This window comes from Terrapene carolina, unplaced genomic scaffold, assembly GCF_002925995.2.
Source record: "Terrapene carolina triunguis isolate 2854851 unplaced genomic scaffold, T_m_triunguis-2.0 Scaffold42, whole genome shotgun sequence".
Taxonomy (NCBI): Eukaryota; Metazoa; Chordata; order Testudines; family Emydidae; genus Terrapene; species Terrapene triunguis.
This window is the reverse complement of record NW_020664393.1, coordinates 11,270,608-11,296,277: the sequence shown is the minus strand read 5'-3', so window position 1 is coordinate 11,296,277 and position 25,670 is coordinate 11,270,608. Positions and strand designations below refer to the sequence as shown.

The 25,670-nt window shown below is 37.8% G+C and overlaps 1 protein-coding gene across 2 annotated transcripts in view; it reads left to right on the top strand.

The window, feature by feature from the left end:
* The window catches only part of GRIK2 (glutamate ionotropic receptor kainate type subunit 2), a 568,360-nt gene that overhangs the window by 199,215 nt on the left and 343,475 nt on the right, over positions 1 to 25,670 (top strand). For both annotated transcript variants that reach the window (XM_024198431.1, XM_026652891.1), the window contains exons 4-6: positions 10,643 to 10,824; positions 16,776 to 16,829; positions 20,407 to 20,580. In XM_024198431.1, coding sequence (XP_024054199.1) covers positions 10,643 to 10,824; positions 16,776 to 16,829; positions 20,407 to 20,580 — 410 coding nt within the window. The remainder of the gene's footprint in view (positions 1 to 10,642; positions 10,825 to 16,775; positions 16,830 to 20,406; positions 20,581 to 25,670) is intronic.

The following is a 25,670-nucleotide window of genomic DNA, read 5'->3' as shown; positions in this document are numbered from 1 at the left end:
ACCTCAAGGTGTCTGTCTTTTTAAAAAAAAAAATCCCAGGTGTTTATTTACACTAAGGCCACTTGACACCACTTAAGCAGTACAGAGGGGTATTAAAGTGGGTTTAAATATCAATTGCTTTTACTTTATTTCCAGACGGCTCTGAATGGCACTGAGGTTGCCTAGCTTTCTGTGCAATACTACCGGCAGGTGCAGATTGTCAAAAGATTGATTATTATTATTTTATTAAAGACAGGTCTTTTGTAAATAGAGGATGTGGGGAAAATAGAGCTAACTCTGAGAGCCCACAGATAATCTGTTCCAATAGTCAAGATTTGTGAACATAAAAATATAAGAGAGGCCATACTGGGTGAGACCACAGGTCCATCTGTCCCAGCATCCTATTTTCCAACAGTGGTCAATGCCCAAGAGGAAATGAACAGAAGAGGTAATCATCAATTGATCCATCCCCTGTGACCCATTTCCCAGCTTCTGGCAAACAGAGGCTAGGGACTCCATCCCTTCTCATCCTGGCTAATAGCCATAGATGGACACTTTATGAATCATCTTATAATAATGGGCTATAAATGATCTGTTGTCATGGTTGATATGGAACACGGATATAATATCCAATTAATGCATGCTGTGGCTAGCCATTTTGTCCGCCCTCTAAAGCCTAATATACCAGGGTTTTAATCCATGAACAGAAAACAAAGCAAAACATTGAAAAAAAAAAAGGAATTTCTCAAACAGCAAAATAAGGTAATATATTTATATTTAGCCTGTTGTGAGTGTCCTGCTGCTCAGAACAGGTCAAGTTTGGCTTTCATCTGAATAAAGTATGTGTAACTTTCTATTATATAAGAAAAGTGTTCATGTGTAGAGACTATTGCAAAATACATTGATTTGATATCTTCTTGTACACCACAAAGACAGCATTAATGGAAATTTTAAATAGCTTGGCTTGTAAAGCTGAGCTCGGCTTTTGGAACAAACTTGAGACTCTTGCTTATTCGGGCTGGTTGAAGTTGAGCATGCTGAGGAGGTGATGGGATTGATCTCTTTGAAGGAGGATCCCAGCTAAAATGCTCAAAAACTGCACCTTCGGGATTCCCCATAAAGCAGAATTATAGCTTCTGAAAAAGGAGACTCATGCCTATATTCTCAGTAATTCAGACATAAGGCTCATGACAGTCGCTGCCAAAAAAATAAAATAAAAAAAATTGAGAGTTCAAAGGGGCAGAAAAGGTGTTCATGAGACAAGTCACTTTAGGAAATACACCCCCCCGTCCCAATACAACAATTATTTCACTTCCACGCTGCTGTAAAGCTATTTCAATAGCTTGTCTACCCAAATTATTTTCCTTTCATCATAGTGGGGTCCTATAGTACCAATAAAATAAGTGGTCAGAATTTCATCTGCAGGGCTGTATTCTTTGTGGTTATATTGTAAGTCAGTTCCATTGAAATGCTCAAGGCTCAAATTTGGAATTAGTCAGCACAAAGATATAATTCAAAATGATAAAATAATCAATTGTTTTGTTGCTCTCCTCCAATTTCCTCCTTTTATTCCTCCCCTAATTGAAAGCCCCACACTGGGAAATTTATTTGCTGAAAATGGCTGCATGCAACTTGCTTTGAAACATAGGGCACTCATTCCTGAAAATGCTTCAGATGGGACAACATTCTCAGTTTTATAGTGTTCCCTCCCCTTTCCACTGCTGGCCTCAAAGGCAAAGGTGTGTCACTGCACCACCTGCCTGCCCATTTCATTTATTTGTACGAGATACTATAATAAAGACTATGAATAAACTGAAATGTGTTGGGCTGGGTATCTTCTGAGCTAGTGCAACTTTACAAAAATAACTTTCTTCCTAGTCTTGAATGCCTATATTTTATTTTTTTATTTAAGGCCTGTTTAGGCCTTGTACATGTGCATGAGGTGGGGGATGGAAAGGAAGGGTGAAGAGCAGTCATCCCTAAGTATAGCAGCTGGACACAATTGCAGGAACTGTCCCTTTCCTGCAGGCATAAGTCAGCCCAAAGGAGGAGAGTGAGGATGAGGAAGAAGTGGATTGTAGCAAACAATAGTAAATGCTGCATCATCCTAATGTGTGGTAAACCAGAGGCACGTTCCTCATGCATGCCTTGGAATTCCAGAGGGATGTACACTCAGAAGCTTGCCTATACAAAAAAATGTGCTCTTGAATTCTCCAAACTAGGTCTCTGTTGGACCCGAGATAGAGGGAGGGAATTATAAAGATGAAAGCCTTAAAGGCAGCATGTGCTATCACTGGTCCTGGAGAACCAGACTCTAAGCATTGATAGCACAGCAGAAGGCACAGCAAACCACAACATTTGTAAAAGAACATAAGGAGAGGTAATTTCTATATGAGCTTTTGCAGGACTTTAAAGTTAATCAGAGGTTGGTACCCATATCATAGGCCACAACACAAGTGTTTAACCAGAAAAGAAAACAAAAAACATAAGAAAACTGAAATGATCAGAAGACAATGTTCTCCAAAACAATCCATCCCCTTAGCCATCAGCCAAGCTGCATACAGATTATCACTGGGGTGCAGGAAGGGGTGGAAGTTACAAAAAATGCATGGTCTTTTGCACCAGATAAATGATATACTTTGTTCTGAGGATTCCTTTCATGAACTGTATCCCTTAGGAAAATGAAAATTATGCTACCTGGAAAGAGATCCATGTGCAAGCTTTTCCTGACAGCTCTATAAGCATCCCTCCATCCTCTGCTCTGATTAATCTAAATGTTGCAGCACATAAATATTAGAGCCTTGTTGTAGCCTAGTAGTAGGGATCCAAAAAAGGTTACATTAAAAAGGCTCTACTGCCACCTGTATAATCATACAAATGAAATCCCTAGACACAATGTGTCAGGAATGAGTTTCAGCCTTCACTTTGTATGAGCACAAGCATGTTTTCTTTCTAAGTTTGACCCAAACCTGAGAAACATTGAACAACCTGAACTCTCATTAAAATCTTTGTGAGATTTGATGTTGCTCAGCAGCTTGCAAGTCTGGGCTGTTATGTACAAATATAAACAATGAGTAAATGGATACTAAGTACTGTATTATCATTCTTTTGTGAAGCCTTTCTTTGTAGTAGGAGCTGTAGGGTAACTGAAGTGAGAGCTACTCCTTCAGATTTAGCTTCAATTCTCTGTGCTGTTCATTTTCCACAAAGTGATGAATCCTTGAAATCCTAAGCAAGAGATAGCAGCTCCTGCTAGTGAAAGATTTTTGCTCTTCAAAGTCATTCCCCAGGGAGCCTTACAAGCTGAAAACTGTTGAATTAGTGCCAGCATGGATTTATTTTATAAGTCTGAACAGCGAAGAACAAATATTTATTGTAGCTTATGGCCCAGTGGACTACCAAAGTGAACCGTTTAGTACACTGGAACATGTTTTGTGGCCTACATAATTCAGTTGAGTTTTATAAACACAACTGATGGTGCTTATTCAGGAGACAATGAAAAATTTCCTTCTGAATTCCTTTGAAAGGAAGTAGCTGTTAATGTTTTACTATTTCTGAGTGGGGTAGTTGTAATTTTTCCCTTGAACATCTTCTAATATAATATTTTACATTTATAAGGCAGCTTTTTTTCCAAAAGAATCTATGAATACTTTACCTTTATCTATTTATGGGAATCTTTTCCTGAACCACTGAACTGCCATCTCGACAGCTGCTTAATAGCACACACTGGAGCAATGTCATATGGCAATTTAGGACAGGAAGTGAAGGAGAATATTCTGGGAAAGTTCTATGGCCTGTGTAATACAGGAGGTCAGAGTAGATGATCAGCCTTTGAAATTTATGACTGAAATAAACTAGCAGAAACTATCAAATGAAAATGCGAAGCTGGGTTTCCATTCTTAATTTGCACCACTGATAAAAAACAAACAGCCTCAACTCTAAAATATCTGTAATTTGTTGGTTTGTGTCATAGCCTTAATTTTTAATTAAAAATGGTTAAGGTGGGATTAGTATTTATTAAAGATGCTGTCCTGACAGCTGTGGAACCACAAGTCATATATTTATCCATAGCATGTATATGCATTACCAATTCTTATGCTATACTTTCCTTATACTGCTCCACCAACTGATTCATTTCCTAACTTGAGGGATCACAACCAATCAGGAGAGGGTAGTTCAGGGTAATTCAGGGCTAACTCTTTTGTATTGTTGCCCCTTTTGAACCGAGCGGTTAGCCAATATTTGGGATCTTGTGGGTTTCTGTTAGGGAGACAAATTGTTGATGGAGTCAGATATTTCTTTGATGCAATCCTGGTTCTTTACAAGGAAAACAAGAACGTAAGAATGGCCATACTGGGTCAGACCAAAGGCCCATTTAGCCCAGTATCCTGCCTTCCAACAGTGGCCAATGCCAGGTGCCACAGAGGGAATAAACAGAACAGGGCAATCATCATGGATATCCCCTGTCGCCCATTCCCAGCTTTTGGCAAACAGAAGCTAGGGATGCCATCCCTGCCCATCCTGGCTAATGGCCATTGATGGAACTATCCTCCATGAATTTATCTAGTTCTTTTTTTTGAACCCTGTTATAGCCTTGGCCTTCACAACATCCTTTGGCAAGGAGTTCCACAGGTTGACTGTGCATTGTGTGAAAAAATACTTCCTTTTGTTTGTTTTAAACCTCCTGCCTATTCATTTCAAATGGTGACCCCTAGTTCTTGTTTTGAGAAGGAGTAAATAATACTTCCTTATTTACTTTCTCCACACGAGTCATGATTTTATAGACCTCTATCATATTCCGCCTTAGTCGTCTCTTTTCCAAGTTGAAAAGTCCCCATCTTATTAATCTCTCCTCATATGGAAACTGTTCCATACCTGCAATAATTTTTGTTGCCCTTTTCTGAACCTTTTCCAGTTCCAGTATATCTTTTTTGAGATGGGGCAACCACATCTGCACGCAGTATTCAGGATGTGGGCGTACCATGGATTTATATAGAGGCAATATGATATTTTCTGTCTTATCATCTATCCCTTTCTTAATGATTCCCAACATTCTGCTTGCTTTTTTGACTGCTGCTGCTCATTGAGTGGATGTTTTCAGAGAACTATCCACAATGACTCCAAGATCTCTTTCTTGAGTTGATAAGTTTATGGAGGAGATGGTATGATGGGATAGCCTAATTTTGGTAATTAGTTGATCTTTGACTATTAGCGGTAAATATGCTCAATGGCCTGTGATGGGATGTTAGATGGGGTGGGATCTGAGTTACTACAGAGAATTCTTTCCTGGGTATCTGGCTGGTAAGTCTTGCCTGCAGGCTCAGGGTTTTACTGATCGCCATATTTGGGGTTGGGAAGGAATTTTTCTCCAGAGCAGATTGGCAGAGGCCCTGGGGGTTTTTCGCCTTCATCTGAAGTGTGGGGCACAGGTCACTTGCTGGAGGTTTCTCTGCAACTTGAAGTCTTTAAGCCATGATTTGAGGACTTCAATAGCTCAGACATCGTTTAGGGGGTTATTACAGGAGTGGGTGGGTGAGATTCTATGGCCTGCGTTGTGCAGGAGGTCAGACTATATGATCATAATGGTCCCTTCTGACCTTAAAGTCTAAGTCTAGTCTAGGAGTGGTAACAGCTAATTTAGATCCCATCATTTTATATGTATCGTTTGGATTATGTTTTCCAATGTGCATTACTTGGCATTTATCAACATTGAATTTCATCTGCCTTTTTGTTGTCCAGTCACCCAGTTTTGTGAGATCCTTTTGTAGCTCTTTGCAGTCTGCTTGGGACTAAACTATCTTGAGTAGTTTTGTATCAGCTACTCAAGACAGTAAATAAAATACATAAAGTCCTGTTTCCCTGAACACAGTATGGATCAAACAGCAGGAGACAGCATATTTGCTTACAGATCCAAATTTCTTTCAACTAGCTCTCTACCAAAAAGCTCCCTCTCTTAGCTTTTTCTCAGGGTCATGCTACAAGTACATCTCTAGCAGTCTCTGGAGCTTCCTTGTTGCCTTAGCTGTGTGCTTCTGTGGTATTTCTGCTCCTTCTCTCACTCACTCCACATAGCTCCATCAAATATTCATCCCCCTGAATGTGCATTGAGTCTCTAGGGAAACTCCTTTACACCAAATAGCTCAACTCCTGTTTCACCTTGCATGTCACCTCTATTTTGGGTGGTGGCTCCTATTGTTTGAGCTATCTATTTGATAAAGGAAGCTTACATGCTTTTTTACATTTGTCCTGAATGAAGGGTGGCTGTCACAGCCACCAGTATCAACAAGGTTTCACCCAGCCCCAGCATATCCACACTGCCCATCATCTCAATGGAGTCTAAAATGATGAGTTCCTGTATGATCAATCCAAAACTGAAAGAAAATAAATAATTTTTAAATTACAAGCGACATAAGCGTAACTAGTTACATGGTGTTTTTCAGTTTCACACCACCAACATAACTTAATTTCACTTCCATCAAAACCTGTTTGGACTTGTTCTCTCTCTCTGCCTGACTTCCTATCAATCACTTGGAATTTCGGGATCCCAAGGAATGTCTATTGTTTTAGTGAAACCGGCTGGCTTTTGTTCTAATGGAGAACTCATCTCTGTCAGAACCATTCCAGCCTCAGTTGCCGAAGCTATATTATCAGTTATTGGGCAACTATGCTAAAATCCTGTCCCCGGATATCTCTGCAGATGGTCCTTATGGATAACTCCCAACTATATCCAGTACATCTAATTGGGTTGGTACCGTATAGTGTCCTTCCCTAGGTTTTATCTAGCTTTTCTACTCTTCTTTCTCCTAGTATTGTGGAAGCAGACCAGCTCCCCTCTTTTAAAAGTTTCCCCATATGACCTACGTCATAGATGCTTCATTTTGCCAGAGGCTATCCTCAGATTTTCTCTAGGGAAGGTATGTGCTTTTTTCAGTTTTGGATTAGATGGTTTCTGCGTAGTCCAAATGACTCAAATCTTTGTTCCTCTTCAGGAACACTATACATAATGTTTGCTGGGATCCTTAGCTTATGCCTAAACATTAGGAGTACTGGGTTACACTTTTGCTTTCTTTGACAGCTCTACTATAAACTATCAAAAGGAACAGGATACAAATGTAGCCAGCTGAACCCCCCAAAGGCCTGTTGAACCTTAGCACCATCCCATCTGATTGCAGGTGCACAGGTGTGGTGTCAGTTTCATGGATCCGTAGAATCTCACAAACTTGGAGCCCCAAAGTTGGAATACTCTTAGATAGAGCTGGGCAGCAAAGTGCAGGGGCCCAGAGACATACCCTAAGAGACTTTTTGGTTAAGTCAGGTTAGACTGTTTGGTTAGGTTCTCCCAATCCAACAAAGACATAGGTTGTATGCATTGGTCCAGCACAAGACTGATACTGGGGGAAGCCAGCCTATTAAAATAGCCACCTCGCTGGTTACCAGTAGCAAAAAGAGGAGAGGCCTTACAGGCCATTGAGGAAAGCATAATTGAGGAAGGCATAATTAAAGCTTCAAGCAGTTCTTGGCCTCAACCATCATTCTGGTTAAGAAAAAAGATGGCAGCACCAGATTTTATGTGGTTTATGCAAAACTAAATAAAGTCACATTAAAGGATTCTTATCCATTACCACAAATAGATGACAACTTGGATGCTGTAGCAGGTCCAGTCTGGTTTTCCTGATTGGGTACTGAAAGTGTGTATTGGCAAGCAGAAGTGGATCCAAAGGAGAGGGAAAAAAACCCTGCTTACTGCATAGGAGATATTTATAAATTTAAATAAAAAATAAATATGTTTTTAAACTAACTTATTCCTTTATTCAAGGCCATTAAATAAGTTGCTGTGTTACACCCACTTATGCAACAAAGAAATAATTTAATTCATTTGCTCTAGGTGTCATTACAGCGTGTCAGGTAAATAAGTATTTAGCCAAGTTTTTTCTTAAATTTTAATTGTAAAAAGTGCTGGTTTTACAACCCTGTGGCCTGACACCTGCTATTTACCTCCAAATCAGGTATAGCACATCTATCCTTACCCTGTATCTTAACCTGCAAGGACTATGAGTAGTGGTTCAGTCTCCCTGTCTATTCAGCACATGGCATCTCTGCAGAAAGAGTGCTAATGCATGTAATGGTGTTTCTGTGAGCTGGAAGTCTGTCCACTCGGAAGTTGACTGTGATCATGAATACATTGCACAAAGGCAACTAATCAGTGGTCATATATTAAAGCATTCACATAACTACTGTTTTGGATCATATTCAAGCCAGAAACCTAAATGTAAAAGGTTCTATGTCTCATGACGTTTCCTGAGCCATCCAGCATGCCTCAGGCTATTTTCTAAACCAATGCAATGTAATTTATACAGCAATGCTGATTTGAGTGTGTAAATATGTATCCAAGGATGTGGAATACGATAATTTGTAAAAAAAAAAAAAAAAAAAAAAAAAAAATTAAGAAAACTCATTACTGAGCACAGAAAAATAACACTTTCAATGTTTAATATTTTAGTTTGTTTACTTTCCTTTTCAAAGTAGAACAACCAATTAAACCATATTTTGGACTTGGCAAGGTGAATTTTTAAAATCAGAGATGATTTAGAGTTATGTTAGCAGGAAAAATGTTTCTAATTGTTTTTTTTTAAGTTGCTTACTAAGGATATGTTGTTAAAGGGACAGTTTTGTAGAGTCCTTGTGGCCCTGTATGGGGTTTGGGGTCTTGGGAGCTTATCCCAGCCTGCAGCCTGGCATCATGGCATCAGTGGAGCCATGCTTCCAAGGCCTCTGCACCTGCAGCAGTTGTCCTTCTGAACTCCTTGTAAGGGTTGTCCCAACACAGAAAGGATTAATGGAGAAGGTAGCAGCAGTACTAGGCAGTATTTCCTATTCCATGTAATCTGTGCAGGGGTGTCAGGAGAATGATGTGGCCTTACTCCTGGGCCATGGCCTGCAACATCCCCAGTGTGGTTCTGCCCCCATGTAGATTTCTCTGCAGTGTCCGAAAAAGAGAAAATGGTGCCACAGAGGTGACTGATTCTATCTCCTGCACGGAGAAGGTGATATTTACATGCAGAAATGCATGGGTCTCTCTGGGAGGACAGTTATTTATTTGGATGAAGATCAAAGAACCAGAGGTCTGGGTATTATTTACATATACTTAAAAAGTGCAATAAAGAATTAAGTATGATGAAAAGAGGTATGTTTTAAGCCCGTGTTAAAGCTTTAATTTTGTCCAGTGGTTTACTCAGAATATAATACAGTTTCATGCTAAGTTAAATTGTTTTTCAGTTTTTCAGATAAAATAATTGTGTTTTAGAAATTAAGAGGAATAAAGTACATGGTATTTTGCCTCTGACACTGTTATTTAACACTTAGCTGCATGAAGTATTCAATCAAAACACACTAACTATAGGCAAGGGACAACATTTTGTAAAGTTTTCCATAGGTCAAATGAATGTAAAATAGCTTCTGCTATTGCATAATATCTACATAGAATTTTAAGGTGAATTTTCATATTTTTGTTCTGTGTTAAGCTACACATGATCATAATGCATGACTGATAACATCATTTCATGAATAATAATAAATCTTCCTCATTAATATCTCTATCTTGAAAGGAAGTAGGTAATTTCAGGTATTGGAGGTATCTTTTAGGGCCTGATCCTGCTCCAGCTGAAGTCAAAGACAGAACTTTCATTGAGTTCCGTAGGTGGAAAATTGGTCCCAAGCATCACATATGCAGTACTGATGGCATATAACAGCCATTACTGCCAGTGAGTTATGCACACCCAATTCTCCACATGCCAGGGAGAAAGTTTACCCATAAGAATACATCTTTCTTGCTAACACTGAAATGAACTGTTACTTTAGGGAAGAGCTGCTTTTACGCTGTCATTTTCAATAGAGTTAAACAACATGAGGTTTAGTATTGGTCACAGACCAATGATCTGTAAACCAACTCTGCACTGTCACATTGATTTCAACTAAAATATTTTTGAGAAATTTCCATGTATGTAACTCCATGCGGGGGGGAGGGGAGGGGAGGAGGGAGAGTGTGGGGTGGAGAATAAGTAATTCAAAATGTTTTGTAGTATGTTAAAGAGGAATGAAGTGGCACGAGCCTACTGTTTATTCTACCCCCTTTTTGCTGTGCTTTTGAAGCTGCTTGTTAATTGTATAATTAAGAAAGAGAAATTAAATCTGTTAGTAGCCTGGTGTGGATTATGTGAAAATGTTCCATGGTGCTGTAATGAACTACAACTGTGTATATAAACCTGATAGATTAGTCATGAGAATGAGTAGTATGATTACAAACTATTAGTCTGGGATATTACTTTAATTGAATTAGAATAATTATATATATTCTTTAGAGAGGAATATCATAGTTTCAAGAAAATGCAAAAGGAAGATTTGTCTTCATTCCTGAAGGTAATCCTAACTCAGGCTGCTTACTGTCTATTAATATTAATGAAGAAAAAAGAATTGTGACAAGAAAGCAATGTGAGCCCAGACATTTCTTTAAGCACAAATTTATATACACTGTAGTGTACGCATAAGAAGGGGGAAAAATCAGGAAATTGCAAATATTTTGTAATAAGCTATTTTCTCTTGCCAGGTTCATTTCATTTTAGTTTCAATAATTTTCCTTTCCTGTCTCTTTCATATTTTCTTTAAGGCCTCATTCGATTACAAGAGCTCATTAAGGCTCCATCACGGTACAACTTGAGACTAAAAATCCGTCAGTTACCAGCTGACACAAAGGATGCTAAGCCTTTACTTAAGGAGATGAAAAGAGGCAAGGAGTTCCATGTGATCTTTGACTGCAGTCATGAAATGGCAGCAGGCATTTTAAAACAGGTAATCACTACATCACTTCAGATGGCCTAGTATATTTCCTAATAAATAACAGGAACACGTCTCAACTGATTTTAAAATTGTGTGTCAATTTTACTGAGCTCTTTCTACTGGAAAATCAACCAAGTCCTCCTGAGCTAATGTTATCTGAGATTATAATGATAGGCACTTTTCTTTTATTTGGTTGGGATGGAGCAAGAGCTTTATTTACAAGTCTCTGGAGGCAAATGTTATCTGGAAAAATGTTTATATTATCTTATAATGATGAATGTCCTGTTGGTTCTACAGTCATAGACTGGCACTCTGAACAGAAAGCTAATTTAGAATGTTTGTTTAGTGTTATTCTGCACAATGAACAATTTTGATTTAGACTTCTAATTTTAGTATATTCCATAATCAAATGAATAGGATTCCAATAGTGTGTTTCAATAATAGAAAACTCAACCTTGCATTGATTTGACAAACCACTTGAGTATGTTGGTAAATTAAATCTCTCTTTTCCTTACCAGATGAGCACACTAATATGTTCCGCTGAGAAAATTACTCATATTGTCAGTTCCCTTGGGTATTTTCTTAGGGGCCAAATTCTCTCTGCCTTTCTGCCATGAGTGCAGAGGACTCTGAACATAGTCAAACTGCTGCATTTTCATTGTGTGCAGGTGGGAAGGCAAGGAGCATATGGCAGAATTCACAAGAGCTTGCCCAAACTTTCTGCACCAGCTGTATGCTCCACAGTTGTACTCCACTGAGATCCTCCAACTTCTTTAGGGAGAGGGCCAGGGAAGTGGGTACTAGTTATCCTCCTTCCCTGTCTAAGGTGATGCAGCACATTCAGGGTGTATGGTAGCACTGAGGTTGCAGTAGTGGTCTCTGAGTAGCTCCATTGCTGCTCTATAGTTTTGGTGAATGAGAATTCCCAATGCACACAGGCACTCCTTAGTTGTACCCAGTGCTGAGGTTTCACCACTTAGCAAGAAAATGAGGTAATGCTTATAATTTGATCATATTCATAGATTCATAGATTCTAGGACTGGAAGGGACCTCGAGAGGTCATCGAGTCCAGTCCCCTGCCCGCATGGCAGGACCAAATACTGTCTAGACCATCCCTGATAGACATTTATCTAACCTACTCTTAAATATCTCCAGAGATGGGGATTCCACAACCTCCCTAGGCAATTTATTCCAGTGTTTAACCACCCTGACAGTTAGGAACTTTTTCCTAATGTCCAACCTAGACCTCCCTTGCTGCAGTTTAAGCCCATTGCTTCTTGTTCTATCCTCAGAGGCTAAGGTGAACAAGTTTTCTCCCTCCTCCTTATGACACCCTTTTAGATACCTGAAAACTGCTATCATGTCCCCTCTCAGTCTTCTCTTTTCCAAACTAAACAAACCCAATTCTTTCAGCCTTCCTTCATAGGTCATGTTCTCAAGACCTTTAATCATTCTTGTTGCTCTTCTCTGGACCCTTTCCAATTTCTCCACATCTTTCTTGAAATGCGGTGCCCAGAACTGGACACAATACTCCAGCTGAGGCCTAACCAGAGCAGAGTAGAGCGGAAGAATGACTTCTCGTGTCTTGCTCACAACACACCTGTTAATACATCCCAGAATCACGTTTGCTTTTTTTGCAACAGCATCACACTGTTGACTCATATTTAGCTTGTGGTCCACTATAACCCCTAGATCCCTTTCTGCCGTACTCCTTCCTAGACGGTCTCTTCCCATTTTGTATGTGTGAAACTGATTTTTTCTTCCTAAGTGGAGCACTTTGCATTTATCTTTGTTAAACTTCATCCTGTTTAACTCAGACCATTTCTCCAATTTGTCCAGATCATTTTGAATTATGACCCTGTCCTCCAAAGCAGTTGCAATCCCTCCCAGTTTGGTATCATCCGTAAACTTAATAATCGTACTTTCTATACCAATATCTAAGTCGTTAATGAAGATATTGAACAGAGCCGGTCCCAAAACAGACCCCTGCGGAACCCCACTCGTTATGCCTTTCCAGCAGGATTGGGAACCATTAATAACAACTCTCTGAGTACGGTTATCCAGCCAGTTATGCACCCACCTTATAGTAGCCCCATCTAAATTGTATTTGCCTAGTTTGTCGATAAGAATATCATGCGAGACCATATCAAATGCCTTACTAAAGTCTAGGTATACCACATCCACAGCTTCTCCCTTATCCACAAGAGTCGTTATCCTATCGAAGAAAGCAATCAGATTGGTTTGACATGATTTGTTCTTTACAAATCCATGCTGGCTGTTCCCTATCACCTTACCACCTTCCAAGTGTTTGCAGATGATTTCCTTAATTACTTGCTCCATTATCTTCCCTGGCACAGAAGTTAAACTAACTGGTCTGTAGTTTCCTGGGTTGTTTTTATTTCCCTTTTTATAGATGGGCACTATATTTGCCCTTTTCCAGTCTTCTGGAATCTCTCCTGTCTCCCATGATTTTCCAAAGATAATAGCTAGAGGCTCAGATACCTCCTCTATTAGCTCCTTGAGTATTAATGAGCTTGAAGTTAAAAACTGGAATTGGAAAAAAAAAAACAGCTGAAACAAAAAGAAAAATCCTACACTATTAATTCACAGTTTTCAATAGCAACTTTAATTCACATTTATTTTTACCTCATCTACATTAATAAAAATTAGAACTGGTTAGGAATTTCCCTACATAATATTTCTGTGTCGAAAAATGCCAATTTGTCAAACCCGAAACTGTTTGTGGTAAAGGGTCAGTTTAGAAGTATCTTCTCATCTGAAAAATATTGGAAAAATAGTTTTTAATTTGTTGAAATGTCCCATTTGGACACTTTTAAAATGACAGGTTTTGAGTTTTGGTTTAAAATGACTTTTCAGAATTATAGTTAATACACACACACAAACACAAAATTAAATTAAATTAAATTAAATTAAATTAAAATAACAAGTCAGAATAGAAATGAAACATGTTGGAATTATCCATATGAAAGGTTTCAGTTGACCTGACCCACAATTATTTTTGGATTATTGGTTAATGAAAATTTTCAATTTTTGACTTTTTGTCACAATTTGGGAATGGAAAAAAAATTGAAACCTTGAAAATGCCTGTGGGATACAAAAACTATTTCCCACCCTCCTCTAATAAAAATACATGCATTTGTCTGGAGAGAAAATAAAAATTAATCTAGGGTAGGTTTTTGTAATCAGCTAATTATAACTACCGTATCTCATATTTTACGGAAATGTTGTATAGCATGTTAATGAATCGACACTATATGCTAGAAAAACCCATGCACATACAGATCTTTCTTTATTCTGACTTAATTCAAATGCCTTTTATGATTCTCAGTAATGTGGCACTTTGTTCTACTATTGAAAGAAACTTTTGCCCTTCATTTTCTTCTATGTGCAAGCCACTCTCATATTGGCGGTCTAGCTAAAATCATGTTTAATTATTCACAGACCACAAAGATTTAAGTAGAAAAGATATATTAATGCTAGTTGAAAGCCAATAACTTTAACAATAAATCCATCAAATTGCATTATTGATGATGCTCCTGGTAGTTCCTACGTGAAAAGCAAACTGGACTTTTCACAGTATTCTGTATCAGCAAAAATATATGTGTGCTACAGGGGACTAGGGAAAAAAATGAAACAAAACAAAAAAGAAAACAAAAACAAAAATCTGGCCTGTACATTTTATGAGGTGTATCTTCATTCTATCCCCTGTCTTCTCACTAACTTATTAGAGGAGAGGATTTATCAAACATAAGATTCCCATTCCAAACTATTTTAACCAAATTTAAACAGTGTAAGCAAGCTACTGAGAGTGTGACTCTGCTCAGAATATGCAGTAGAAATTCTTGTATAAGACTTCAGGTTTTACATTTAAAAGTTTGCTACTTTTTAGAGTTTTTCATTCCCCTTACTTTTGACAATTAAGGAGAAAGTCAGCTAAAGCCATTAACTTCATGCACTGCTGATCCTTTAAACAGCTGACCTTAGTATTTTGCCAAGAGTGAGGCTCTGCTCTGAAAATTGACTCTGTAAAAATGGCATTGTGGGTTTGCACGTTTATTGTCTCTCGGTGACTCCTTGCCAAATACGTTCTGGTTACATGTAAACACACATACACACATATATGTTTTTTAAAAGATGCTCTTACTAAACGCCAGCCAAGCAATATCATTTTCCGCTGTGACATTCAAGGTGGGTTTTCAGGCCAGTGGCAGGCAAGAAATTGGTAGGGGAGACCATCTCTTCTTATTGTCTCCCCTGTAGCTCCCAGAGCCCTCAGAAGTCACATCCTCTCTGTGAGCAGGAAGTTCTTCGCAGCAGCTGCTCAGAAGTGGCCCCATTGGCTGATGCAGGGGGATAGAAGAGAGAGTAGTTCTGGCTGCTCCCCTGCTGGGAAATGAGCACCTCAGGCACCCTGCAACAGGGAATAAAATAGGATTTCTATTGACTCTGCCTGCACTTGGGCAGGTAGCAGCTTTTTCCCTCCCAACACACAACCACATTGCCTGCCACTGGGGAGGAAGGAGATTGGTCCTAAGCTTAAGCCTTTGTGGGGCAGAGACATTAGAACCTGCATATAAACTGGATGTGGCAGGGGTGCTGGAACAATTTGTATAGTGGGGGTGCAGAGAGCCATTGAACCGAACAGTACACCCTGTATATAATGGAAACCACTTCAAGCCAGGGGGTGCTGCAGCACCCCTTGTACTCCTAGTTCTAGCACCTTGTGAACATAGGTTCATTTTTTCCCTTGGGAAGAGAGGTTGAAAGGGAGGTAAATTGTTTGGGCTATATAATGGATTCAAAAGTCTGGGGAGGTAGGGAGTTTATATTAAGGCCAAGAAAAGAACTGTGGACGGATTTGGACAGTGAAGGGATTGAGAGTGGAGGTGGGGAAGAGGATGGATAGGAAACAAAATGAAAGGACCATGGGGCTAGAGAATGAGAAATAAATACAAAGAGGCATATGGAAGCCCCAACATGGTGAAAAAGAATGAAAAAGATGAAGGAAACTTTGTGAAAGAAATTGGAATACAGAGAAAGGACTAGGAGCAGGGAGACAATGTGGAGATGGAGTGAACAGAATGGAGGAGAATAAACAAGGGAGCCAGCAGAAATAGTGTAGCATGGAGGCGGTGAGGAAAGAAAACTCTGAGCGAGGGCTTGTGGGAGATGAGGGGAGAAAGAAGTGCACTCATAGGAGGAAAAGTGAGGAAGACAGAAAACTGGGAACGGAGAGAGTTAGTGTCTCCCTTCCCCCATGCCCTCCGTACCTGGAAGACATGGGGGCCAGAGATAGAAGATAGTGTAGTGAAGAAAGAAGATTTTTTTAAAAAAAAGAGCTAGAGAGAGACAACATGGCAAAATATAAAACAAGATGTGTAGGACACTTTTCTGTGAGGAATTTGAAAACTTTGCAAGACCTGATTGTGGGCAGGGCATCTAATGAAATATAGTAAAAGTGCCCAAAGTTGGATCTGTTGATCTGTCTATCTGTGTATCAATCAACATCCTACTTATTTTGCTAACACTAGTTTTTAACTGAGTAATATTGTTAATCAAAGTAGAATTGTGTTTCTTATTAGGTTATTATTTAGTGGAGACATTATAAATACAATGAAGTAAAACATTCTTAGTTCAGATTTTGTGTGGCAAGTTAATGCTTCCATTAATATGTAGAACTATAAGCCTCTTTCACAATTACAGCTCTAAACATTATAGTAATAATCTTTCTATCAGAAGATCTGGTTCATAAATTCCTTTAATAGTCAGTAATCTGTTCTAACTATTAAGAAATGATTTGCTTGACCTAATTTTAGTATAATTCCTACCTTATAGTCTGTTCCCAATAGTGTTCCACTTTTGCTTTTTAATTTGTTGTAAAGGTGCAATTAAAAAATGTTATGTGACCTCAGAAATATTAATCTTTTGTTTATTTTTTTTAGGCTTTAGCTATGGGAATGATGACAGAATACTATCATTATATCTTTACCACATTGGTAAGTAGCTTATAAAAAAACATGCTAATGACATCGAACAAAGGCCTTAGCCATCTTAATTACATTACTTAACAATGTGAAAGAGGTCTCTTAGGAATGGTAGATGAGTATGGGATGTTTTCTCGATCAAGTTTTGTTATGTCCAATGAAAACTCATGAGGATATATTAATTAATGTTCAACACTGTACACTGATAACTGATAGACCTGAGAAAATTATTTTGTAGCATTAGAGATGTTAATTTTTGTGTAGAGCTGAGAGCATAATCAATCCACAATTAATAATTATTCTATGAGTCTTGTCCTTTTTCTCCTTACTGTTTTTTCCATGAACATGTTGTAAAATTCTCAAATATATTCATTATTTCAAGTTAGTTATTAATTCCTTCAGCAAACAATTCTTGGTCTACAGATGAGTCCTAAATAATTCGTTGTGAATAATTGCAACCCACAATTTAAAATTTCCTGTGTGGCATTGTTTCTTTTCCTTTATGTAAATACTAACTCAGCAGGAATGGAGAGTTCTGGAATTAAATATGCAACACAAAAATCAACTGTGATGAATATTGGAGCATTCATGCTGAACATTTGGTGCTAAACTCAAGAACTGGAAAAGCTGAATCTAAATATGCTTTCAAATTTAAACAAATATCCATGTGACAATTTTTTTCACAATTCACTCAGCTCTACTCTCAAGCAATGTGTTCTTGCATTACTTCCGAGCGATATATGAGAAGGCTATCAGGGAAGAATTTAGAAGTTTTTAAAATTCCACCCTGAGAAATGGGAAAACATTAGGAAAATTCAAATTATATAAATTCTTTTATTTTATTCCTATTATGGCTCAAATGGGCACATTTAGTCCTCAGTTCAGCAAGGTTCTTGAGTGTGTGTGTGTGTGTGTCATTTTAAGCATGCAGGTGTTCCCACTTCAGTGGGTCTACGTAATGTGTTTAAAGTGAGGCACATGCTCAAGTACCTTGCTGAAATGAGACCTGTATGTGGACTCAATGAACAGGCATCACTGAATCACAGTATAGAGATTGCAAAACATGGAAAACAGCAGCAGTGGAACAGTCTGAGTACTGGCCTTTAATGAAATAACTCTTAAAGATGAACCTCATTAGCTTACTAAAAGCAGAGAAGATCTTACATAACCATAACTTTTCTTTGGAAAAGTAAACGATAGAATGCTTAGGGCCTTTGTGGAACTCAGAGATGCTGGAATTGCACACAGTTTATATTTTACCTTGTCAGAGCTCTCAGACTGACCAAATGATTCCAGACTTCTCCGTTTTAATTTTGTATATTGTATTTTCATTTGTTTCATTGGTGAGAATTGCTGGTTTGAGTGACTTGAGCTTTCTATCTCATTGTAGTTGGTTCTTTGCTTTATATTTTAGAATGGACTTTTTACTAAATTTTAAAATCAGGATTTTGCTGTAATTAAATATTTCCATTTGCTTCTTGGAACACTAGTTTCTTTAGATTAGTGAAGGACCAGCTTGAATCAGTGAGAGCAAAGGATAATTTGGCATACGCCAGCTGATGATGGATTTTGATGCTGCAGCAGAGATCTGTAACTTGCAACAGAGTTTCAGCTGCTTTGATTTATTAATTGCTTCTTACCTGACACAGTGAAAGTCCTGTCAAATAAATTTTCCAATCACAGCATTTAAAGCAGTCTTCAGAACTGTATTCTCCAGTGATTGATTCAGGGGCCTAATGCACTAGCTCATTAATACACTGAGCTGTTGTGTATATTTATTATACTTTTGTACAAACATGAATGTGTTTGGATTAAATAATTCGTTATGAGGTCGGGGGATTTTTGTGCAGATGTTTGAAAGCATCTGAAATTTGAAGGGAAAGAAATCCTGTAAGAGTACAGCATTACTGCAACATAGTTCTCATTACTTTTAGCTATTCTGTTAAAATGTACAACGTCTTTAGAATAAGGACACAAGTATGGAAATTTATAAATAGATGTCAAACTGCAGGCACACTCTGAATTCCTACATATCCAGCACTTAATTTGTGATGAAAGAGGTTCTGGGGCTCAAGCAATTAGGTGCTGAACCTCAAGCAATTTTTTTATATTCATAACTGATGCAGCAAGCCCACAGGTGCTGGGGATATGAACTGCCAAACCAAGAGATGCTGTGGCTCAGCTCAGGTAAGCCTTGGCACAAATTAAGTACTGTACATCTCCTATACATTGTATATGAAAAATAATACCATAAGCCCTAATTGGAATCTGGAAATCTTTGAGATTAGGTGTGAGTTCTAATGTTAACAATGAGCAATTCATCATATACTGCTTTCCTGGTTATTGCTCTCCTGTCTCTTCAGTGGTTAAATGAATGCATTCTGATAAATATCAGCCCTAACATTACAATTTCAGAGAAAACTAGAATATATTAAATGGGCAATGAAGGACAAACACTGTAGGTTGAAATGTATGGAGGATGCAGTGTTTGTCAAAACATAATATGGCGCAGGACTGCTAAATAAGGGTCTGTATCACCTTCGCTAAACACATTACTAAGGAAATCAGAAAAAAGAACAGTCTTGGTGAAGCCTGCTATGTAGTACTGAAGCACTTTCTGCTGGTTGACTCTGCTTACCGAGTCATAAAAGTTATATTTTTCATCAACTTCATATTTAAGCCCCAATTCTGCATCAGGATTTCCTAGCGAAGATCTCTGGACACCCCAGAGAGGCTGAGGTCTGCACTGGAGGATCACAGTGAAGGATTGGGACCTTGTTCTTGAAATCACTTGTTCCATCTGAAATTTTTACTTATTTTTCTTTTTTTTTAACCTTATTTTTTCCCCTACAGATATGACTTTTTTTTCTTTTAGAAAATATCTTAATTAAAATGTTGTAATACTATAGAGAAATGAATAGCTCAGATTAATTAAAGATATTTATGTGTTCTGCAGAACAGGAAAATATTGTATTCAGTGATAGATTGGTATGAAAGATGTATAAAAGACAGAATATGCAAAAAGTTACTGGGGATATGCATTTTTCTACAACATCCAACTGAAAATGTCTTAGTTTAATAATGAGCTTTTAACATTTATTCTGTTTTTGAGACAATGGAGACTAATTCTCTACAAGGTGTTCTGTAGCTCATTAAGGTAAAAATAATGTTACAGATAGAGCAAGATAAAAACTGGAAGAGTGGATAACGCTTAGCAGAGAGAAATAGTCTGAGGAAAGTGCAGGGAATCTGTCATTTTATTTTATTTTGTCATTTAAATTCAGTATCTGAACTATAGAAAAAAGGATTATTAAATTAGCAAATAATATTCAAGTTTGATTAAATTTTATGGAGTATTTGTAACTAGAAATTTCAGCCGCTGGGCTTGATTTTTTCCTAATGTGATTTGTTTATGACTGTGGGATATGTTCTTTCCTCTGTACATACAGGGAACTCCCACTAGCATCAGTTGGAGTTATGTGTGTATAAGATCATGGCACATTACAGTGCTTATCTCCATGGAGGTGGTTAAATCCTGAATTAAGAAATGACATATATAAAGCACTTATGTGACAAACATCTCTTTCAGGACCTTTTTGCTCTTGATGTGGAACCTTACCGGTATAGTGGTGTTAACATGACTGGATTCAGAATCTTAAACACAGAGAACAGCCAGGTGGCCTCCATCATTGAAAAGTGGTCCATGGAACGATTGCAAGCGCCTCCTAAACCTGATTCAGGTTTGCTGGATGGATTTATGACGGTATGAATACCAATTTATAGATTCGTTTGTGCATGCCTGTCTAATTACAAAACCCTGCCAGTCACTCAGTTGTTCTAAAGTCATGGGACCAAATTTCATTTTAATTATTGCCCATAGATCAATAGTTGCATTCACAATTGATAGATTAAAAATGTGACTTAGTACTGGACAGCCATACTAATTTTACCTCAAACAAAATACTATATTTATATTTACTTGCAACCTAATATCTAAAAAGTATCAGGAGGTAGCCGTGTTAGTTTGTATCTACAAAAACAACAAGGAGTCTGGTGGCACCTTAAAGACTAACAGATTTATTTGGGCATAAGCTTTCGTGGATAAAAACCTTACCCACGAAAGCTTATGTCCAAATAAATCTGTTAGTCTTTAAGGTGCCACCAGACTCCTTGTAATATCTAAAAAGTGACTGTTATTTTTGCTTCTTTTTGTATCTTTTGAACTATGTTCTTTACTTACTTTCATTTAAAGGGGGAGATATTCTAGATTATGCTAATTCCAGAGCCATTTTGTCATAGCACAGAGAAATATTTGTCTAGTGTTACAATGGATTTCTTTAAAATGGATTATGTAATTTAACACCAAAACTTCTCCTTTATAATAAAAAAAATACTTTGTTTTCTCAAGTCAAGTTAACATATCACTAAATAAGAAAGTTTTTTGGCCTATTTTAAAAATCTCTTGCCCTATAGATTTCTGATTATTGGAAATCATTGGATAAATCCAATAATAGCATTCCTAGGATATGTTAATACTTTGTACAGGAAGCACCCTTCCTCCAATGATCTCCATGTGTTTTATAAACATTATTTATTCTTCACACTGTCCTTGTGTGGTAATTATTATTATACCTATCTTAGAGATGGGCAAAGTGAGGCTGAAATTAACACCCATGTTTTCAAATGTATGAGCAGCACTCGATGCATACTGAAGAGTTACACACTCATATTTATGCAGAGCCCACAGAATATATAGCATGTGGGATTGCCCAATAGGGAATGTTAAAGAGGAAGTTTGATTCCTTGTTCGAAATGGCCTTGTATATTTGCATATGCGTAGTAATGTTTTCGAATATAATCATTTATGGTTTAATAGTAGGTATTCATTGATCTGGCATGTAGGATAACATCATTTATTTTGTAAAAAAGAAATATTATGAATGATATCTTGGCCCCCATTGAAGTCCTTGGGCGTCTTGCCATTAACTTCAGTGGGGCCTATGTGATTTTTCCTTATGTTTATAAAAATATTATCCATATATTATGTTCTTGTCCAGCGCCACACATACTGATGGTGCTCTAAAAATTAACAATAGTGGTATTTAGAGATGTTTTTAAAAATATGTAATATTTCAAGGTGCCATTAAAGTTAATTACATCATAAAGGTTTTTATAGTAAGAAGTGTATTTAAACTCCATGCACTGTAATTACTCATTCAGAAGTTTTGCTAGAAGTCCATGGAAACTATGGAACTGATTATCTTACCCCAATTTTAGATCAGTGTTACTCCATTAGCATAAATTGACTTACACCTGACTTACATTGATGTGAGTGAGGTCAGCTCAGGCTTTATCGTTATAAGGTACCCATCCAAAGTATAGAGCTTTTATGAGAGATGTCTCTTCACTAATCCAATAGGAAACATTTAACATACTGTGGCTTTTCCCCAACAACAGTATTGAGCAATTGTCACATCTAGGTCAACAGGCAAAACATGGTGTCAGCCACCCCCATGGCACCATCTCCTTCTGCCAGAGATATTTCAGAAGAAACTCCTCTGCTCTGAAGTTCCACATGTTGTGAGGCAGGTCAAGGGCAGGAGCATGTATTGTTCTTTCCCAGGACATCGAGTAGGAACTCCATCAAAAAGATAATACGCCCCCAGGCTGTGTTACCTCTTCTGTTTCCCTCCCTCTCCAACCCTCTGCATAGTGTAATCCCCTTCATTAGAGGTTCCAGGGACAGACAATGGTAGAGGAGGTCCTAGTATCATAGCTCCAGTGCACTTCCAGGGAGAGCTATGTTAACCATGGAACCAGGGCTCAGCACTGAGCCTGAAAGTGGATCAACACAGAGTAGAAACCAGAAGTGAAAACCCCACAATTGTCACATTGGTTGGAAATCAGGAGTCCTTACTTTATGCCGTCAGTCTAATATTATACACAATTTTTGACAAAGATAGAACTTCTATAAAACTGTGCTGACAGAGCTTCACCTCTTCTGCTTTTATCAGATATATTAATATTTAATTTGAAAAATATCAAATTCTGTATCCTTTGTTGAATATTCATATCTGGTTATTTAATCTATCTATCTATCTATCTATCTATCTATCTAGTGCTAAATGAGCCACACAAGACTAGGTAGTTTTTTGAACTCTTTTTTTTATGCCAGTGGAGATTATTAATATGTATTAAGGATTTTACAGACACTGAATATTAAGCCACAATCAATGGATAATGTAAACAGTTAAACATTTTTCAAGTGTATCAACCTGGTCCCTCTTAAGCAGAGCTATGATATGTTAAATATCAACACAGCTGGGATAACTAGAGAGAGAGGAAAATTACATCCTTCCATGTACTTGCACTTTGTTTGTCATTAGTGTACCACATTTATTAATTGGAAACAGTGATTTCAAAAATTTTTTTAATTAGATTTCATTTATTAAGTATTTTGAATGTATTGCAACTTCTAAATATTATCATGTATGATGAGTGTCTATAAAAGTATATTGTTTGTCCACTTATAGTTGTAAATAAAAAATGAAACTTAAGTTGCTTTATAAATAGGCGTAAAGCAGAATTTAAGATTTTGAATCTCTTCTCACCTGTTCTGACTATACTTTATGTCCCCTTTGAGAGAGACCAAAGAAATAATGGGCTTCTGGTTACTAGACAAAGAATTATTACTGGCAATGGCACCATTCCCATTTGTCAATACATGGGACCACAGTGCTTACACATCTCATGTTCTTTCTTTTTCATGATGTTATAAAGAAATAGGAACCTCAGCAAAGCCTCTAGTATCTGGGACAAAGACCTATTATTGCTAGTAGTAATATAGCCATTTGTCACTATATAAACCCTCAGAGCTTATACATTGCACCCTTACTTTATCTTCAAGCTATAGAAAGAAATAGAGGGAAAGGAATTGGATTCATTTATGAACTCTCATGGCTCAGTTAACCCCTTTAATTGGCCCTAGAAGCGATCACCAGAGTCAGCCATTCATCCACACTGTAATGAATTGTTCTGTTTCTTGTGGAGGTGGATGGCACTGGTGAAAGGGTATAATTTCAAACCTTTTCATCAGATGTTTCCGATTGGCTTTAATCCTTAAGAATTCTAGTTCAGGTCTGTTGAAGTTATTCTCTGTTTGCTGTCAGTGGTTGAGGTGGTTGCCCTGGATTTAACAATGTGAATTGTAGATTGCCCTTTCAGTGTAAATAGTCATGAGGAGGGGCCTGAAAGGAGAGAAAATCAGTGTCCCCATGTGTAGTTTCCTTCAAATCATTCAGGCTGGCGGAAGACTTGCCTCTTTCCACAGAATGTGACTCTATTCTCCCCCAGTCTCTTCAGATGCCTGTGGTCCTTTATGTGGAGGAACAGCATTTGCACCAGCCATTGGTGAATTACCTTAAATTGAGTCAAGATCCAATCTCACCAGAGGGCCCACAACAAATTGAATCTGCTCCCCTTTCAGCAGGAAAGTGTTTGTGACTCTTGTGCATCTCTCATTGATTATGACATATCAGTTTCCTTTATCTGAACATATCCTCACTATTTCAGAAACACCAAACAGAAATCACTCACCCATACAGTACAACCTTGCTAATTCACACTTTGCTAGTCACCACACGTTGTAATATAGCTTCTACTAAAAAAAAAAAAAAAAAAAAAGAGGGAGCCTCACCCAATTGTCAGCAAAAATTTAATATCAGACATGGAACTGTTGTGCAGTCTCAAATTAGTATGTACTATTCTTTTTCACAAAAATATTCATGTTATCTTTAGAAGCACATTATGAAATACTCTTAAGTAATTCAGACTAAACTACAATTGTTGACTGTCTTATTCTGAGAATAAAAACAGTAAAATAATATTGTGATAAAGGGCAGGGAGAAGGTGTATGTGTGTGTGGGGAGTCCATATTGTGATAGCACACAATAGGAAGTTACATTCAGTGTGCACAGTTACCGAAAACCTCATACTGCGTACACTATGTTGCACAAACTGAGGGGTGGCTAGATGTTCTCTCTCTCTTGAATTCTTGGTGTCAAATAATGAAACAAATGTGTTGCATGTAAGTTAGGGTTGGTATGGGAAAACTGAGACACAGAGAAAGAGATGTAACTTGCCTGGGGAACATGTGATGTAGTGGATTGGGTGGGGAGGGGACAGGAATTCAAGAAATATGGTTGTAGCCTGGATTCTGATGCTGTTTTGCTATGAGACCATGGACAAGTCACATAACCACTTTGTGACAATCTGTAAAATAGAGATATAAATACTTATTTACCTACCTCATAGAAATTCTGGGAAGATAGATTAGCTAATGTTTGTACAGTAGATAAAAAATCTAAACCACTGTATATAGTCATTATTAACACTTAGCCTGAAGGAGCCGAGAGCACTCCTTTCCAGGGAGAACACCCCCTCCCCCATCCCATATTAGCACTACAACCCTGGGCAGAGACTGGAGGTGGGAACAGGAGTTTCTCAGCATTGAGAACTAATGAGAAGGGTTGGTGCACCAGATGTTTTGCAGAACCATTTTCTGCAGAGAGAAGCAAATGGAAGATCAAGTAACCAAAGCAGTAACAGAGCTTTTATGCTCAATTGGAGGGGATGGCTTAGGGCTTTAACATCAGGTATGAAATATTAGTTTCTCTGGAGCCACAGATCAAATCTACATCCTCGATGTAGAAAAAAATTAGTTCCATTTGGTTTACTGTATGACTTTTTGAAACATAGGGAATGATTTTCAAAAGTGTCTAAGTGACTTAGGAGCCCAAGTCACATTTTTCAAAAGTGACACTTTAGAGCCTAAGTACCAGTGACTTTCAATAA